The following is a 19,988-nucleotide window of genomic DNA, read 5'->3' as shown; positions in this document are numbered from 1 at the left end:
TGGGCTAAAGCATTGTTTCTTCAGGAGGCCCCTGAAAAGGGTATAACTCATTATTCTATTTCTATCTAGTAATATGTTAGTAGGAATTAATCACTTAGTAAACTTCAAAAAGAAAAGCTTTGTGGTATTGCCTAGTTTCTAAGAATCAACAAAACGATGAAAATATTTAATATTCAAATGTACTTAGTATGATTTAGTCTTTTTCTTTTTTTTTTTTTTTAAGCACAGGAAATACTTCAGAATCTTGTAAAGGCTGCCGGGTCATTGAAGTGAAGGGTAGTTATTATTTGCTCTTTTATCTGTATCCTACTTCCCCCATTCTGTTGCCACATCTCCCCCAGTTGCCTTGTGCCCTCATAATGGGCACTGGCTGCTCATACCCTTCTCATGCACTCATACCCTTCTCATACACTCATACCCACTACTTTCATGAAAGTCCTGAAGGTATAATGCTTCATGCTTTGACTCCCTCCACACTCCCTTCCCAATCTTAACTCTTCTCTCCCAGTCTTTCAGTTGAGAAGAATATCATCTTCTCAACCAGCTGTGATAGTAGTACTAGTGACCTACTAAACAATTTATACTGGATGTTAATGACTAGTAGCTACTTAATATGGTACCTCCCAAGGGAGACTGGTATTTTAAAATAAAGAAATAGCTGTGGTATAACAGAAAGAACAATGAAATTAGAGTCAAAAGACCTAGAAATGAAATTAGAGTCAAAAGACCTAGAAATGAAATTAGAGTCAAAAGATCACAGTTTTGGGTAAGGCCCTTAATCTGTTTCTCCATCTATAAAATGGGGAAATAATACCAGTATTGTCTACCTCATAGGGTTGTCATAAAAAATCAAATGAGATAAGTATGCAAAATCACTTTGAAAATTGTAAAGCACTCTAAAAATGGCAATGTCTTAACCCCAAGGAATGAATTGCAAATAGTGGAATTGCAGATAACATGGCAGACAGATGAGAATTTTTTTTGTTTTTGTTTGGTTGGTTTTTTTGGAGGGGGGGGGCAGAAATAGGCCAGGCCTTCTTAATTTCCTTTAAATCAATATTCATTCAATCAAAAGTTCTTAACTTTTCTGTAACTTTGACCCCCTTGGTAGTCCAGTGAAGTCAATGGCTCCTTTGTCAGGATAATGTTCTCAAATGCATAAAATAAAATACATAGAATAACAGAGGAAAATACTGTCATCAAAAAAAATTTTTTTAATTCATGGCCAAAATTTACCTAGTCATGTGACCTTTGGTAAGTCAATTTCTCTAGACCTCATTAAAAAAATGAGTGGGTTGCATCTGACGACCCTCTGAGGTCCCTATGAATTCTAATATTTTCTACTTAATATTTACCTTGAGCTGGTCCTCTTTCAAAGAGATTTAATGTTCCACAAAATGATGAGGCCAGGAAAGTACAAAGTGCTGAAGGGCCTAATCCTTCCACAGAGAGTAAGTAGAACTTGGCTCAGTAATTTAACATCCTTGGGCCAAAAACATCTGGAATCTCTTTCCTTTAAACATAGAAGATGTTAAGGGCTGGGAAAAGCAATTGTCCCTATTTTTAACAGGACGTGGAGGTAACTGCAGAGGAACTGGAATATGTTTTGAATGCTGTGCTACAAAAAAGTAAGTGTCCAAACCAGTCTCTTCTATTTCAGGATGTGATTAACAGAGGAATATTTCTCACTGTGCCATGTTTTCTAATGTGTCTTTTTTTAATTTCACCTTCACTCTCACTGTGTCCTTAGCTGTTTTCCCTGAGATTTTTACACAGGTTTTTGAGATGTCCTGATGCGTACTTGCTCTTTTGTGATCTCAGGACTGAGTGGGGGATTTTGTTGTCATTTTTGTTTTGTGTGTGTGTTTGCAGAAAAGAATATTAAATTCAAGAAGCTAAGCCTCATTTCCTGCAAAAACATCATTTCTCTAATGGATGTATCCTTTCAAATGCATGGGTAGAAATCAGTGGTTTTTGTCCCTAAACCCCTTCCTAGCTCTATAGGTAGGAAAAGGAATGAGAGACAATGAATGGTAGGCAATGGGAAAAGTGGTGAATTTGGGGCCCGAGAATCTTGATCAGAACCCTGGACCTGATATTTACTATCCATGTGAGCACAGGAAATCTACTTGGCCTCTCTAGAACGCAGTTTTCTCAATGGTAAAGTGATTCAGTGATCTCTAGAGTCTATTCCGACTCCAGATCTATGAGGACTTTCTTTTTCCTGTTCTGAATTATGTCCAAGAGGTAACACAAGCAAAACCCTCCCAGCATCCATCAGAGGGCATGTTCCAATAGAGCCACATGCAAGAATTTTGTACCAATGGCTCTCCAGAAATATTTATGGGATATATAAAAATATAAGTAGGGCAGCTAGATGGCACAGTGAATAGAGCACTGGCCCTGGTTTCAGGAGGACCTGAGTTCAAATCTGGCCTCAGACATATAACACTCACTAGCTGTGTGATTCTGGGCAAGTCACTGAACCCCAATTGCCTTCACCAAATAAATAAATAAAAATATAAGTAGTTTGATGGAGGTCCCAGACGGGGTCTGGGTCCCTAAATGAGGTCATATCAAACAGGGTTGTTTCCCTGTTCTTAAAAAATGAAAAAAAAATTTACCTGGAAGAAGACAGAAAGATCACAGACATTTGCAGGGAGAAAGGGGATGTTTTAAAATAAAATTTTAATGACATCCTTTGTTTTTGTATTACCCATTTTTCTTGCTGCATATCTCTGACTTTAAAAGGACAAAGAGTTCTTTTTCCTACTTAAGAATAGTGATAATAGGGGCAGCTTGGTGGCACAGTGAATACAGCCAGAATTGGAGTCAGAAGGACCTGAGTTCAAATCCAGCTTCAGACACTTAACACTTACTAGCTGTGTGACTCTGGGCAAGTCACTTAACCCCAATGGCCTCATCAAAAATACTGATAATAGGATCAGAGAGCTTTTTTAAAAAAAATGTGTTTTTCATAAAACTATCCTCCTATTTCCTCTTCTCTGATACAAAGGATTTTCTCTTGATTCTTAAAAACTTTAAAAAATTCTTAAAATTCTTAATTTTCTTCATCCTGGGTTTCCACAGAGGAGTGTTCTTCCTCCCCATCATACCATTCTTTCTAAATAGACTCCAAATTTGAAATTCCACAAGAACCCTCTGACCTCGTGACCTCTGCTCATGTTCTTTCTTGACACACATTGTTACATCCAGAACAATGGCAATGGAAAACTGGAGTTCAATGAATTCAAAGTATTCTGGAACAAGCTGAAGACATGGATAGTACGTAACCCTCATCGTTTTGTGCTTGTGTGGCACCTCACTATTTACTTCTGCTCTGGTGTTTTACTTCCCCACTGTAAATTTAAAGGGGCCAAGCAGCCCCTTTGGATAGTTATAGAGAAGAAATTATAACAAAATCAATTACTCCTTATAAGGGTGGGGGTGAAAGGAATCTCCTCTTGGAGAAAATTGTTCAGTTATTAATTATTTGAAGGCATCAACATACCCTTACAGAAAATTTTCTCTTTCTGACCCCTAGTTAAAGTCATGACTACATCAAGTGAGAGGAAGAGTTGGCAATCACCCAGATAATATATGAATGGTACCAGTTGGGTGCCATCTTTGAAAGAGCCAAAAGATTAGCTTCTGTTGTAGAGGGGAGGATTTTGGTTCAATGTAAGCAAACACTCAGAGCAGCTGGTGGCATAGTGGGCAAGGCCTGGAGTCAGGCTCCCCAAATTCAGATCTGGCCTCAGACACTTACCAGATGGGTGGCCCTGGGCAAATTACTTAATTCTGTTTGCCTCACTTTCCTCATCTGTAAAATGAGCTGGAGAAGGAAATGGCAAACCACTCCACTATCTTTGCCAAGAAAACCCCAGATGGGGTCACAAAGAGTCGGGCATGACTGAAACGACTGTACAAAAGCAAACACTTCCTAACAACTAGAATAATCTCAAAATGGAATGGGTGACCACAGAAAGTAGTGGGTTTTCCTTCATTAATGGCCTTCAAGTGAAGAGAGGCAATGAGGTACAGTAGAAAGCACACTGAATTTGGTGTCAAAGACTGAGTACAAATTCCTGCTCCCTTATATCACCTGGAGAACTTTACGCAAGTCACTGACCTCTCTGGGGTTTCTTATCTATAAAATGAAAGAGTTAGACAAGATGGACTACGATGTCCCTTCCAGCTCTAGAACCATGATCCTATGATTCCTTCTGAGTCTGACATTCTGCAATTCCTTCCTGCATAGAACATCTTCCTTCAATTCGATGTTGACAGATCCGGAACCATGTCCTCCTATGAGCTGCGGCTAGCCTTGAAAGCTGCAGGTAAAACAGAAGCATTTTGGCTTTCAATGAGGGGCCCCAAGGGAAGACGGTGAGCAGGTAGGGATTGGAGCTGTGTCTAGGAAATGCAGAGTGAAACAATGACGCGGCAAGAGTAAGCTCACTCTGAACCGAAAGAAGTGTCACACTCCCACTTCTGACTGCAGCTCTCACACTGCATGGAGCTCAAGAGGCTGCCATGCAGCCTGTGGATTTTCTAATTTTCATATTAGGAGGTTAACATTTGTTACTCTAGACTCCAGAGCATCCCACAGTGATATGGCCCTTTGGTTTTGGTTGATGGTAATCACAAAGGCAGCTGCAATTGTGCATGACTCTATTATCACTGAGGCCGTCCCGCTGTCTTTGACATCAGAAGGGTATGAATTCTATGGCTCTTGCCCCTGAACAAGTAGTAGAATTTGGAGTAAGTCATTTTATCCCTTCACGTTTTACTTTCCTTGTGTGGCACAATGGCAATAGTGCTAGCTCTGGAGTCAAACGACCTGGGTTTAAACCCTATAGCTGATACCATATGACCTTGGGTTAGTCACTTACATTCTATGGGTCTCAGTTTCCTTATCTGTAAAATGAAGGGATTGGACTAGATAGTTTCTGGGGTCCCTTCCAGCTCTAATTCTATGCTCTTATGTTACTGGTCAAATAATATTTGTAAAGCTCTTAGCACAGTGGTATATGGTAGGAACTATGTCTATATAGTAGGAACTATATTATATTATGGACAGCTAGGTGGTGCAGTGGATAGAGTACCTGGTCTGGAATCAAGAAGCCTTGAGTTCAAATCTGCCTTTAGATACTTACTAGCTATGTGACCCTGGGCAAATCTCTTAACTGTGTTTGCCTCAGTTTCCTCATCTGTTAAATGGGAGAAGGAAATGGCAAACCACTCCAGTATCTTTGCCAAGAAAACCCTAAATGTGGTCACAGAGTCAAACAATACCATATATTATATTATTAGTGGAATTTCAAATACCATGGCAGGCATGTGAAAATGTTTTGGGTTTGGAGGTGGTGGTGTGGAAATAGGCCTTAACTTTCTTTAAATCAATTTCCATTAAATTAGGAGTTCTTAACCTTTTCTGTGCCTTTGACCCCCTTGGTAGTCTAGAGAAGCTTTCTCAGAATAATGGTTTAAAATGCATAAAACTCTGTTTTATGTATGTTATTATTATATAAGCATAACAATATTATAATATAAGTTATTATTATTATCATTATTATTAATAAAGGTAGTCATTGAGCATCCTCTCTTCTAAGGTATTTCATAAGCATCATCTAGGTAGAGTGCTAAGCTGGATACTGCACAAAGCAAGTTTGACAGACATGACCCCTGAGCTCTTTAAGAGTTTAGAAGCTGTCTTTCTTCTAATATTCTTAAAAGGTGAAAATAAAGGAAGGTAGAAACTCTCAGCAACTTGCTCAGCAGTTTTGGCCTATAGGTAGAGGAGATGTTTACGTATTCCAAGATCCCATTACCCTTTTCATCCCTGAGGATTCTCTTCCAGGGGCAGCAGGCTATAGGTGGAAGGTCTTTGCAGAGGATAAAGTTAAAGAAACTTGGGTATTGAATCTGGCAGAGAATAAGGTGTAAAACTATGTTGCTTATGGCCAGGCCTCTCAGACATGAACTTTATAAAAATGGATACATCAAAGTCTTTCTCCCTCCCTCCTTAACAGTAACTGAGGAGGCAACAATCCTAGTGATCAGTTGTATACAATATTATTGTTTACCCATTTGTGACCTTTCCAGCAATTTGCTGAAAGCTGAGAAAGCAGGCAGAAATGAAAGGAAACAAACAACCCACTTTAGCATACATGTCTTGCAGGGCATGTTTAATGTGCATTACTCATTTCTGAAAGTTTGTAAAATGTGCACCAGCAGAGATTCTCCCTAGGAAATGTGTAGCTTTCAGGAGCCTCTGACAGCATCTGACTCCAATGTCCATGGGAAACATCTGCTTACTCTGCAGGTGTCCACACCTGGAGTACCAGGGATGTTGGTGAATTCTGTATGTTGCCTAGCAACACTTAAATAGGAGCTGGGACATAACTTGAGAGAGTTAACCTGGAACACAGCCCTGGATGTCAGGAGTCAGGACCTTTGTTAAGAGCAGAGTTGCGTCAGATATGGCCACCCACTTGGATGATACTTCCTGGAAAGTCAAGAGGTCTTAAGGGTGAATGCTGGTGTCATAATCTCAATATGACAATACCAAATTCATTAGAGTAGTGGAAAAAGGACTGAACCTGAAGTCAGAAGAGGCCTGAGTTTGAATTACACCTCTGGCACCTAACTAGCAGTGCAACCGTGGGCTCTCTCTGAGCCTCAGTTTCCTTTCTGAGAAATGGAGATAATAATTGTACAAACTCTGCAGGGTTGTTATGAGGATCAAAGGAGAAAATGTGTGTAAAATGCTTTGCAAACTTTAAATAACAAATGCCAATAATATTATGGTGAGAGGCAGAGAGCTGGCCTTGAAACCAGGAGAGCCTGGATTTAAATCTTGCCTCTGACAAATACTGGCTATGTCACCCTGGACAAGTCAAAGAACCTCTCAGTGGCCTAGGTAACTCTCTTCACAAAAGGTGTCCCAACTGCTGCTGAACCAGATTAAAATGAAATTAGGAAATAATTAGCAAAACAAATAAAAATACAATAGAACATAGATAATGTTAATATATGGTTTTCTAAGCCAATATGAGGCAGCTGGGATCCTTATGTAGGGTTTGGGGCCCCTAATTTTATATGAATTTGACATCTACATTGTAGAGGAGGTGTTGACCTTTATTGTTAGAGGGAATTCCCTATCTCAATGAAATCAGAGAACTAGCCCTTCCCCTATAATTATCTATCCTTGGAAGTCTTGTGTGGAAGGCTAGGCTGTGAGCTGCCTAAAGGCTGAAACCTAGAGGAAGCTAAAGGAGGATCATGGGGCCCTCTGTCACAAGGTCAGTTAATAAATAGCACCATCCTTGACAGCACCTTCTGAGTCACCCCCTATTTTCTCCTGTATTCCTGTGTCAGAGGTCACAGGACCTTCGACCTTAATCCCCTTTGTGACTTACAAGTTCTCCTGCTTTTTTTCCAGGCTTCCAGCTGAATAATTATGTCTTACAGCTAGTTGTCCTAAGGTATGCTGATGAGCAGTACCAACTTGACTTTGATGATTTCCTCAACTGTATGATCCGATTAGAGAACGCAAGCCGTGAGTATCTTCCTGGCCAATGTCCTTAGCATCACATAGGGCATGCTCCAATCTAGGCTGTATCCAGCCCCAGTCTCCCTGCTGAGACATACTGTAGTCACAAATAAGAGACAGAAACTGTTAAAATACGTGGTGACAATTGCACCACCGCAACAGCTGGCAGTCCGTATCTTTTAATAGATGTTGTTTAGTGATTATGTGTTATAGCGGAAAGCAGAGCTGGATTTGGAATTAGAGGATCTGGATTCAAATTTCACCTCTGTCTCTTTTATCTCATATGACCTTGGGGATGTCAACCTTTGGGGGCCTCTGGTTCCTCATTTATAAAAATAAAGGAATTTAGCTAGATAACCTTTGATGTTCCTTCTAGCCCTAAATCTATAACCCCAATTACTGACTCAATGCAATGGATGAAAATGCTTCTTTGTAATGATGCTACTGGATTTGAAAGATGTTACATTTAGGGGCAGCTAGGTGGCATAGTAGAGCACTGGCCCTGGAGTCAGGAGATCCTGAGTTCAAATGTGACTTCAGACACTTACTAGCTATGTGACCCTGGGCAAGTCGGTTAACCCTAACTGACAAGGAAGGAAGGAAGGAAGGAAGGAAGGAAGGAAGGAAGGAAGGAAGGAAGGAAGGAAGAAAGGAAGGAAGGAAGGAAGGAAGGAAGGAAGGAAGGAAGGAAGGAAGGAAGATGTTAAATTTGTATAAACTGTACAAATCTTAGGAGAGTGTCATGTTTTAGGTCAAAGTCCATTACAACTAATCCCGCTATAACAAAAATTTATTTTAATAAAATGATTTCTAAACTCCATTGATGAACTGCTTGTCTTGCGATGCTACATATATACTATGTTCCTGACAAATATTCATTGCTCATAATTAAATATTTCCTTATGGAACAGGCTAGCATGTTATCTCTCACGATGACTCTCATGACCATGACTTAAAGTCATAAGGTTGGAAAGAACCTTATAAGTAATCTAGTCCAACCTCCTTATTTTGCAGAAAAGGAAACCCAGAGTACTGAAGTCACTTGGCCAAGTTCTCATGGCTAGTTAGTGGCAGGGCCGGAACCTGAACCAATATCTTCTAACTAAAAAGCCACTTCCCTTTCCACCCCACCACATGTTCTGTATTTCACTTTCTCTACCATTTTAATAAAAAGCACTAGCTGTATTTGGAGACTAATGCTACATATTTGGTCATGATCTAGGAAAAGGCTCTAGGAGTCATAAATGGGCACCCTAGAGATCTTGACCCAATGACCTGCTATAGCCAAAAAGGGCCAACAAAATGCTGGATGTAATTAGGAAGGGTGTTGGAAACAAAGCAGAAGAGGTCTTCCTGCCTTTGGAAAAACCTATTAACATCTGCATATAGAATATTGCAAAAAGTTCTGATTATCATACACCAAGAAAGACACAGTGGAGCATGAGATGATCCAGAGAAAGACAACTAAAATGATTAAAGTAATGGAGTGTCTTTTCTGTTAGAAAAGGACTCTCTATTCTGGTATAATAAAAGCTGAAGTCATAAAATAATGAAGTATGTGGTTAAAGGGAACACAACCTAATTTCTACCAAGTCTTCAAATAAGATAATAGGGGAGTATTGCTTACAGTTTCAGGGTTTTAAGATAAATAGGAAGAAGTACAACTTTCCCTAACAGATGTCAAACTTAAAGAACTCCTTTTTGAAACCTATTCAAGAAAGTAAATTATTGAGAAGCATGCTGGTGAGCATAGAAATTGTTCTTCAAGTATATTTCTGTCTACCTGCAGTATTACCCTTTTCCACTCTAGGTTTATTTCAGCTTAAAGAACCAAGGCAAAATGTAAAAAGAAATAGATTCAAAAAATTTTTGAGTATATAAAAAGGGTTTTTTGAGGTTTTGATAAATACATAGTGACAGATCCATAAAGGCTTATTAAGGGAAACAAGGATGTTTGGAGATATATCTTCTAACCTCTAAGATTGACATGAAGAAGGATAACCCTGCCCTCCAACAAAATGTTCCTTTGGGATCATATAGATTTCTGGATTTAAAAGAATATGACTCTGACTTAGAGATATGATGACCTGGGGAAGGGAGTGAAACCTAAAATTTCAAGAAAAAAACAAAACTAAAAATTACCCCCAGTGACTTTCTGGAGTACTTTCCCAGCTCAGAAAAAAAATTTTTTTTAAATTATTTTCTAAAGTTTACAAAATATGTATTTCTCTGAACAAACCAAGTTTAATGTATTTTCACATTCCTAACTAAGATGACTTTAGATTTGTAAATGATACTAAATCAATCCAATAAGCAATATCACATATTTTAACTTTACCCAAATTTTACATTAAATATTTTCTTTCATGGCCTTTAAAATTTCTGCCTATTTTATATCTGTACTTAGTGGTTTCACAGGATCATAGATTTAAAGTTGGAAGGAGACACAGAGGCCATTTGGTTCAAATATCTGTTTATACATGAGAAAATGAGACCAAAATAGGTTTAATGACATGTAAGCAATACGTAATAAATATGTAAGCAATGGAGTCAGGATTTAAACCTAGGTGGGTCCTCTGACTCCAAATCCAGCAGACACTTTCCACTATACCATATTCTTCCATTCTTATTCTATTTCTATGGGGAAAGTAGCTTCATTTTTTAGTAATCTGGTGAACTCTGATGTGGACTAATAAAAATACCTTTTAGCAGCCTTGTGAGGGCTATTTGGGGCTCCAAGGACATATCTGTTATTTTCTTCATGATTCTTCAAGGGAACATCATATCACAGTAACATTTCCTATCAATGAAGTTTTCTTGATCTTCATGTTCTCTTGCTCCGAATTGTTAGCTTCTATCTGGGTGACTGCCAAAACCAAAATTAATTTATCTCCAATTTACAATATGAACATTGTTGCTGATAGAAAGTGGGAAGAAACTGGGTCATTGTTTTTCATGTCCTCTCCTCGGTCACAGTTACTTCAAATGAAAAGTTTCTTTGAAAGCCAAGATCTGGAGTTCCACCACTTGGTCTAGTGCAATGGGACAAAAGAAGAATTGGACAAAGAATTGGACAAAAATATGGATCTTTATGAAATCTGAAAGCATTCATCAATCAGTTACTAAAGTAAATGGAATAAAATAACATTCCAAGTAAGGTGGTGTGTAGTAATGTTAGGAGGGCTATTTTAAAAGGGCCTCAAAGGTACTAAGGTGTGGTCATCTCTACTCTCAACTTTATCCATTAATCTTCAGTGATCAGATTCTGGTGAATGGATTCACGACCACCAGCCTTAATCACTGAATAGGCATGGCCTCAGTCATACTGAGACCTGTTAAAGACCTTAGCTTAAAAAGGCCAAGGTCTCCCACTGCATCCAAGACCATCTCCAGTAGTCCTGATCTATATCCCATTACTGGACCCAGAACTGGACCCAGATGGCTCCAGAGGAGAAAGTGAGGCTGGTGACTTTGCACAGCTCTCCCTCATTTAAATCTAATTCACTTGCATGTCATGACATCATCTCCTTAATGTCATAGTCCTCTTTGAAAACAAAGAACAAATAACAACATGACCCCCAACATCACAGGAGATGGATTGGATTTGTAAACCAAAATGCTAATATGGCCCAAATAAGTAAACCCATTCAAAAATCCAAATTATTGAATAAAAAAATCGTTTGGTGAGCATGAAATCAAAGAAAGAGAATTAGGTGTTCTTAAAGTATATTTCCATCTACCTGTAGTATTTCCCCTTCTCCACTCTAGACAGGTGTATTTCAGCCTAAATAACTGAAATTAGTCATCTAAATTCAGAGCACCATCATGATAGGTCTATCTTGGAAATACTGTGATAAATTCTGAACTGGACACACTCTCCTTTTGCTAGGTTTCACGTGGACCCAGATTTTGTGATTTCCACATTTCTATCTCATTGGAAGACCTTTACAATAACTCTCCATTTCAGAACAGTTTCCTTTATGTACCTTGCCAATGACCTGGCTCCTGTTTGCCTTAGGAGGCATTCCCAGCCGTCAGCTGATCCCTGCCTACAGTGTGTCCAAGTTTATCCACAGTATGCATGTTCTGATTAGCCACACAGATGGGGACCTCTTTCTGTCCTTTATGTGATTTACCTTTCACCTAATCCCTGATGTCCATGCTAAGGTTTGGGGTGACCTGAAGGTCACCTGTGACATGTGTACTAATGAATTAAATGATCCTACCTCCAGGGAATGGAAATAGTTGACTATAGATTCAGTTGTCTACCCAAGCAGCAAGTTTATCCTGAAAAGTTGCCAAATCCATGTTGGGTGTCAATGTCATTATGATAAACTGTTTCCTGCTCCGTGTTTTCCCATCCCTACTCTTTCAATCCCCTCATGTTCTCACAATTTCTTTCCAAAAGAAACAAACAAAAAGTTATACATTTACACAGTGCAAAGATAAATATGACCCATTGTGTTTATTATGTGACCAGATCTTGCCCACAGAAAAATTGAGAAACAGGCAAAGTTTGAGTTGGGCAGCCTGCCATCTACCCTTTCAGTATCCCTTTTCTTCTCCCTCTCCTTGAGTGCTTATCTTGTCTCCCATTTCAGTCAGTCAACAAGCATTTATTAAGCACTTGTTATATGCCTGGAACTGTGTTAAGCACTGGGGATACAAAGAAAGGGAGGGGGTGGGGGAGGAGGGAGAGAGAGAGAGAGAGAGAGAGAGAGAGAGAGAGAGAGAGAGAGAGAGAGAGAGAGAGAGAGAGAGAGAGAGAGAGAGAGAGCCTCTGCTCTCAAGGAGCTTACAGTCTAATGGGGGAGACAACATGCAAACAACTATGAACTAAACAAGATGTTGTTCGTTGTTCAGTCTTTTCAGATTCTTAAGTGACCCCATGTGGAGTTTTCTTGGCAAAGACACTGGAGTGGTTTGCCACTTCCTTCTCTAGCTCATTTTACAAATGGGGGAATTGAGGCAGAGTTAAGTGACTTACCCAGAGTCACACATCTATTTGAACTCAGAAGATAAGACTATTTGGCTTTCTGTACTCTATCCACTCTGCTACCTAGCTGGCCCAAACAAGATATATAGAGAATAAGCCAGAGATAGTCAACAGATTATTGTTATTGCTTTTACAACACTGGTAGAAGTGTCAGCTGATGATGTCTAAAGACCCTCCCTATGGTAATTTGTCTTTTCACTGGGACAACTGAAAGGCTGGAAACCTTCAAGAAATAAAGGAATAAATCTCAAGTGGTGGGATTTCAGGCCTGGCCCCAGGCAATGGAGGAAATATTTTGGAGTAGAACTAATCTGGCTGGCAGTCATATGACATAGGTGACTGCCTAGTTCATCTGCTTATAAGGCTGCCCCATATGGTTCCAGTTTTGAGATTCAGTGGGATTTCACTGGTTTAGAAGCATACCCCAGCACCATTCTAATTGTCCTATCCTGGAATTTGTCGGTCTGTTTGGAGCACTTGACAGTCTGTCACTAGATGGTGCAATTCCCACAGAGTCTACTTGGGACATATTATAGTTGATTTTTGCATTTGAAAATGATTAGGAACCTTGAAGAATTGCCAGTAATCAAGCTTTCCTAATGTCTCTCACTTTAGGGGTGTTCCAGGTTCTCAGTGCAAAGGACAAAGAGTGTATTCAGCTCAATATAAATGAGGTATGACTATAGCTAAAATGGCCATGCAGAAATCTGTTTTCTCATCCTTTTTCCATTACCTTTCATTGTTCTTTTTCCTGTCATTGTTGATCTTCCTGTCTATCCTCATTATAATTTCCCATTCTTTCACTTGCTTATTCTTTCACACCAGAAGCTTATAAAACAAACTGTTTACCCTGTGAAATTTAAAGTGAACCAAAGAAGTTCGGCTTCTTATCTCAGTGACCTAGTAATGTAGACAAATCAGAGACATTCCCATGACTGGCAAAAAAGTTGGAGAAAAACACAAGCCCTTCTAATTCTGTGTCTTTCCTTTTATTCTCAGTTCATCAGTTTGGCAATGAATATTTGAAGTGGTCCCTGGTCTGGATGTGAGCTCTCACCATGTCATGCCCTTTGGTCCATGAACCAAAGAACTTTTCCTAGGTGGTGCCCATGTGTCCAAGAATTGTGAATCAAGGTTCCCTCTTTAATAATCCTACTTTTCCACCTGATGATTCTTCTTAGCTTGATCAAAAATGAATGCCATAGGCTCAGATATGTTTCTTGTCTAGAAATGAAGGATTATCAAATGGGTATTTGTGGTGGTAGAAGGAGGTGGCTTGCCCACAGAATAAGTTGTCTATAGTAATCATATGCACTTTGTTAAGGATGACTCAGGGCCCTAACCCAAATAACTCTTGACTTCACCAAATCCTTAATTATTTCCCTCACCCCTACCAATCCTGCCACTTTGTCATTGCTCACAAGTGATTGAAAATCATCTGACAATGTTTCTAAAGATGTATGTGTGCTCGTAATTAGGTATGCCCTGTTTCATTCATGAGATAAAATATTAGGGCATTTATGACTGTCCATTTCTCACATCACAAAATCAAATGGTAATAGATGTGTACCAAATAGCTTAGAACCACAGCTCTGGGAACACAAAGATTGGGTTCAATCTTCAGAGTTTTTCAGTAATAACTCAGTGATTTCTGTGGCTCATTTTGTCTCTGTTCCTGGAAACATCTGCATTTGGCTTTCTACTAGGGAGCTTTAGTTACCTCATAAAGTGTCAGGCTAATAAGCCCTTAACCACAGAACAGGTTTACTCAAAGGTATACAAAACATACCCAGTTCATGCTTTTTCCTTTCTCCCCAGTCCCTACAAACTCACAGCACCAACTACTCAGGTCCCTGCCTCATGCATTGTTATTGAAGCCCCTTCTGCCAGCTGCCCTCCTCCAGTCAGCTTCCCTCCTTCTCCCTGGGGTATGTGCTTCCTTATTAAGGTTTCTATTAACTTTATCCTAATTCCAAATCGCTGACTCCATTTTCTGTTGTCCAGGCTGTCTCCTACACAGTCCCATAGTCATCATAAGTTTTACAGCTCCTAGTCTGTTCCAGGAACTCATTCAGCACTCATTAAGTAGCTGTTGCCTTTGCTAGTACCTTGATCCAGGGTATCTATGGGGTGTTCAGGGAGGAATAGCCGGGTGAGGGCTTGCTGAGCCCTTTTCAGGGCTGCTCATCTGCCTTTGGTATTCACCTTTCACTCAACTCTCATCTGTGGCTCCAAGAAGCTGTAGTATGTGTGGCGGCCATACTCCAGTAAAACCGTCTCTGCAGATGAGTTAAACTTCCCCCAGTGAAATGAATGGATAAGAACAGTTTGTTCCAATGGCCATGAAAGCAGCTGAAGCAGACACTGTGGAGGGCTTAGAGCTTGGTCAGACATCAAAGACACCAAGGTCATCCACTGGACACTGTGCCATCACTGTCACCTTGACTTTTGTCTTGCCATTCAACTTCAATGATTCTGAAAGAGTGAGGCTGATGACTTTGTGTGACTCTGCTTCACATAAACCATTTCACGTACAAGTCAAGACATCACCCGTCACTGATCCTCCTCTCAAATGAAGGACAAACAACAACACCTTGATCCAGACACCCTGTCTATCTCATGTATGACTTTTCCATCCAGAAACCCCTGTTCAGAGCTCTTCATGTACATGAGCCCTAGATCCCACAAAAGTATAGGTATCATTTTGGATGAAACCTCAAACCAAAGATTTGAGCTGCTAATTAAAGACACTGGAACACAGATGGTTTCTTAGTGATTTCTCTAACCCAGCTATCTTCTTCCCTAACCACTAAGCCATATATTATGTGACCCACTGAGGCTAGCAGCCTCAAACCACCATGGATGCAGGATGGGAGAAAATAGGTCTAGTGAGAACAGCTCAGGGCTGAGGCCCAGGCAGAACTGGAAACAGGGAGCCAGACTACTTAGTCACTCTCTCTTGAAGAAGCTTTTCCTGAGTGTTCTCAACCCTTCATCCTTCATCAACATGCAGCTCCAGAGCACTTGAGAGGAATAATGCTATGACTATGACCATATAATCTTTTTTCCTTCTTAGAAGAAAAGGGATTTCTGAAGTCCCTCTCAATGAATTGATAACAAGTGCTCTATATTAACTTCTTTATTCTTTAAGTGATAGAATGTAAATTTAAAAGACTATATTGTATCTCCAGAGGGGACATGTTATATAGCAGAAAAGGCACTAAGCTTGCATTCAAATCCTACCTTAAAGACATATTAGCAGTAAGACCATGGATGAGTCATTTGACCTCTCTGTGCCCCAATTTCCTCATCTGCAAAATGAGGGGGTGGGATTAGATGACCCACTAGGTCTTTTCCAGCTCTAAATCAATGACCTTTGGCAGAGCACTGGTTCCATTTAGGCTATGAAGCCAGAACCAAGCAATGTCCTGGGACTAAATTCCTTAGAGTTTGCCCTCAACCTGAATTTCTGTCCCAATGCTGACATCCAGAGGCCAAGGATGGTTTTTTATCTATGTCAATACAGTGGAATACATTTACCTGCCACGGTATAACATCTTATGTGTTAGTATGTGGAACATGAAGAAACACATGCTCTGCTACTCTTAAATAATAACTGAAATGTCATGTTACCCCAGTATTTTTCATGGCATCATGTGAACATAGGATATCACACCACACACACATATCTACACACATGTGTATATGCATATAGTGTATACATATATATATGTGTGTATTTTATATATATATATATATATATATATATATGTCTACAGCCTTAGATAATGCATATATCTTCCCCTATAGCATATAACACTGGAAAAGGAAATGGCAAACCACTCCAGTATCTTTGCCAAGAAAACCCCATGGACAGTTGGTGTGATATGTCCTTGGGGTCACAAAGAGTCAGACACAACTGAATGACTGAACAACAAGAAAAACAATAACATATGAGTTCCTTAAGTCAGGAACTATTCAATTTCTTAATCATTCCACTTATGTGTTCCATAACTATGTCTGAGCCTCTATCAATACAAAATTCCTACAGATGGTTTTGAACTAAGGGAGCTTTCCTACAAGGCTAGAATTCACCCCCTGGCATTGTTACTGTACAGTTAGTTACAGTGTAACTAAGCCCACTATTGTCCTCTTTGGGAGGGCAAAAGAACTATTCATTTATTCAATAAAAAATTATTATGCACCTGCTTTGTATAGAGCGCTACAGAATGTGGTATAAGAGGTCATACAGAAGAAGGGCATGCCAGTCTGGCAGAGGTGTGTGTGAGAAATACATATATGAAATCACTAAAGATTTATCACAAAATAATAGATGAGCTTCAGCATAATATAATTTAAACCACCCACCAAAGTGCGGAGGGATTGTGTAGCAAAGGAATATTCAGAGCAGAATGTGTTTTGCATGTGTCTTTTTCTCTTCCACCAATTCAACTGGGGAAGAAAGCTCTAGACAGCAGTAAAACCATGACCAGGACTCCAGAAATTGAAGCCATAACTGTAACATGAATGCTTATGTCGAGAAAGCACTTTAAGGCTGGCAAATTGTTTTACACCTGTTATCTGATGTGATCCTCTCAACCCTGTAGGGTAAGTGCTCTTATCACCGACCCCTGTTTGATAGAGAAGGAAATGGAGGTTCCAAGAAGTGGTGACTTGCCCAGACCAAGTGGCCAGAAAGTATCTGAAGCAGAATTTCAAACCAGATTTCCTAAATCCAAGTCCGATACTATTCAAATGCCTCTCAATGAGATGAGTTTAGGACCAGACCTTGTCTTAATGGAGGTGATAAAGACGGGTTGATGAGGAGGTGAGGGGAGATCATTTGAGGTAGAAAGAATGGTGTGCTTAAAAGCACAAAGATGGGAGTAAGCAAATTGTGCCTGCACGAAAGAAAGAAGTCTAGTTTGGCTGAAACAAATCATGCCACGCTGGAGAATATCACAGAATGTAAAATCTCAAAGTTGGAAGGCACCTAAGAGGCCATCTAGCCCAGTACAATACTGGAACAAGAACCCTGTCTAATAGCATTTTAAGGGTTTGCAAAGCACTTTACAAATATCTTGTTTTATCTTTCCAACAACCCTGGGAGGTAAGCTCTTATCCTCATTTTTATAAATGAGGAACCTGAGGCAGACAGACATTAAGTGACTTGCCCAAGGCCACACAGTAAGGGCCTGGATTTGAACTGAGTCAGGAAGACCTAAATTCACATCTGGCCTCAGACACTTGCTAGTATGTGACCCTAGGCAAGTCACTTAACCCTGTTTACCTCAGTTTTCTAACCTGTAAATAAGCTGAAGAAGGAAATGGCAAACTACTCCAGTATCTTTGCCAAGAAAACCCAAATGGAGTCACAAAGAGTTGGACAAGACTGAAAAATAATTAAAAAAAAAACTTCCTTGCTCAATTCACTGCACCACCCAGCTGCCTAGAACCAGTAGTCTACGACATTCCTGACAAATAATCACCAAGCCTTTGTTAAATGACCTTTAGCGAGAAGGAGCCCATTAACTTCAAAGGGATTTCATTCCACTTTTAGACAGCTCTTATCATTGTATCTCAAAGTTTTTCATTTCAGGAAGCCTAAATCTGTCTTATTGCAACTTTCCATCCTTTGCTTATGGTTCTGGGGCCAGAGAGAACAAGTGTAATCTCTCTTACAGGTGATAGTCCTTCAAATACTTAGAGACAGCCATCATTTCCCCTCAAAGTCTTCTCTTCTCAGGCTAATCCTTGCTGGGGCCGGGATGCTCTCCAACATGTCAGTGTCCTTCCTAAAATGTGACTGTCGTAACTGAACAGATACTCTAGTTATGGTCTGAGGAAGAAGTAGTGTTTTAGAGTGGATCTCTGGGAAAAGTTTAGGAGTGAAGATAAAGAATTAGGACTCATCTGTAGGGAGGTAATAATTAAACCCGTGGGAGTAAATGAAGTCATCAAAGAAAAGAGGAGAGGAAAGAAGAAAAGAGAAGAGAAAAACATGAGGATAGAGAGAAATGACAGGGAAGGGGAGGGGAAGGAAGGGAATGGGGGGAAGGAGGAGAAGGAAAGGGGAGGCAAGGGAAAGAAAGGAGAAGGAGATGCAAGGGGAGGGAAGGAAAAGGAAAGGAGAAGGGGATGGAGAAGGGAACGTGTATTTAAGCAATATATAGTATAGTAGAAAAAAATCCCTGGCTCTGGAGTCAGAAGATCTGAGTTCCAATCTTGCCTCTAATACCACCTTTGTGATCTTAGATAAGTCATTAACTTCCCTAGGCCTGTTTCCTCATCTCTAAAATAAGGGGCCTTTGAGGTCCCCTCCAGATCCAAATCTAGTAGAATATGTGAATCAGCAGTCAACAGTGGAGAGGGTGGCCGGAGAAGGAATACTATAAGAATGCAACATCACAAAAACCAAAGGAGCAGAGAGTATCAAAGAGTATGTGCTCAATAGAACAGGAGGATGAGGTCAGGGAAAAAAAGTCGAGATATTTGGTAATAAGAGGCTTATTAGTGACCTTAGAGACAGCTATTTCAGTAGAATGATGCAGATAGAAGTCACATTGCAAAGGCTGAAAATTAAGGGGGTTGTAAGGATATGAGACAGAGTATGGACTACACTGTCTAAAAGTTCAGCCATGAAATGGAAGAATTAGGATGATTATAGAAGAAAGAACAGAATATTAACCTATTTAAAACTCAAGAAACTGCTGACCAAAGTGCCACTATATAAGAGAAATATTTACTTCTCAGATGGAAATAATCCCAAAGGAGTATGTGGTTTAGCAATGGGTAGCCAAATTCTGCCCTTCATAATTCCTTAAGCCATGCATCTTTCTCAGGTTGCTGAAGAATCCTAAGATCCCATTGGTTACAAATGGACTCCAGGCCTATGTTTATTTGTCAGTTCTGATTTTACTTCCTTGTCTCAGTAGGGCTTTGTCTCATAGGGAGACATGGCTGGCAGAGTGGCAGATGCCAGAGAGGAGCTTAGCTTGAGCATGTGACCCAGAGGCTTTATGTGGTTCCAAGTCCCATGTCAGCTCAACAAGGGGACTGAGGGCTTGATCACTGGAGAAAACAAAGCTGGCTTCTGCCTGAGAGCTCATCCCTGTGAGCTGGAGCTGAGAGCCACTGGCAAAGGACAGTGTGAAGGCTGTTGGCAGCTTCACTGTCTAGGCGGCTGTAGCTGAGTTGTGAATAAACAGCAGACAGAGTAAGTTGCTACTGATATCTGTCTGGACCCTTTCCTCAACTCCAGAATTCCTCTCTAAAACAAAACAGTGATCAAAAACAAAACAAAACAAAACAAAACTGTTTTCTCCTTGATAGCAGGATAGCTAAAATTGTGCCAGTGATGGTACTTGTGATCCACAAGGTTTACTTACAGTGCCCAGGGAAACACCTCCCCAACCAGTACACACACGCAGCAAA

The 19,988-nt window shown here is 40.0% G+C and overlaps 1 protein-coding gene across 5 annotated transcripts in view; it reads left to right on the top strand.

Moving 5' to 3' along the window:
• Positions 1–19,988, top strand: part of CAPN9 (calpain 9) — an 82,867-nt gene that overhangs the window by 51,844 nt on the left and 11,035 nt on the right. For 4 of the 5 annotated variants that reach the window (XM_078156223.1, XM_078156225.1, XM_078156226.1 and 1 more), the window contains exons 14-19: positions 1,571–1,628; positions 1,873–1,937; positions 3,217–3,285; positions 4,262–4,340; positions 7,448–7,564; positions 13,170–13,228. In XM_078156223.1, coding sequence (XP_078012349.1) covers positions 1,571–1,628; positions 1,873–1,937; positions 3,217–3,285; positions 4,262–4,340; positions 7,448–7,564; positions 13,170–13,228 — 447 coding nt within the window. Of the gene's footprint in view, positions 1–1,570; positions 1,629–1,872; positions 1,938–3,216; positions 3,286–4,261; positions 4,341–7,447; positions 7,565–13,169; positions 13,229–13,553; positions 15,315–19,988 lie in introns of those variants that run through there. The other variant, XM_021000479.2, reaches the window with a different exon arrangement.

Source organism: Phascolarctos cinereus, unplaced genomic scaffold, assembly GCF_003287225.1.
Source record: "Phascolarctos cinereus isolate Bilbo 61053 unplaced genomic scaffold, phaCin_HiC Scaffold_5;HRSCAF=322, whole genome shotgun sequence".
Taxonomy (NCBI): Eukaryota; Metazoa; Chordata; class Mammalia; order Diprotodontia; family Phascolarctidae; genus Phascolarctos; species Phascolarctos cinereus.
This window is presented reverse-complemented; position numbering and strand designations above follow the sequence as displayed.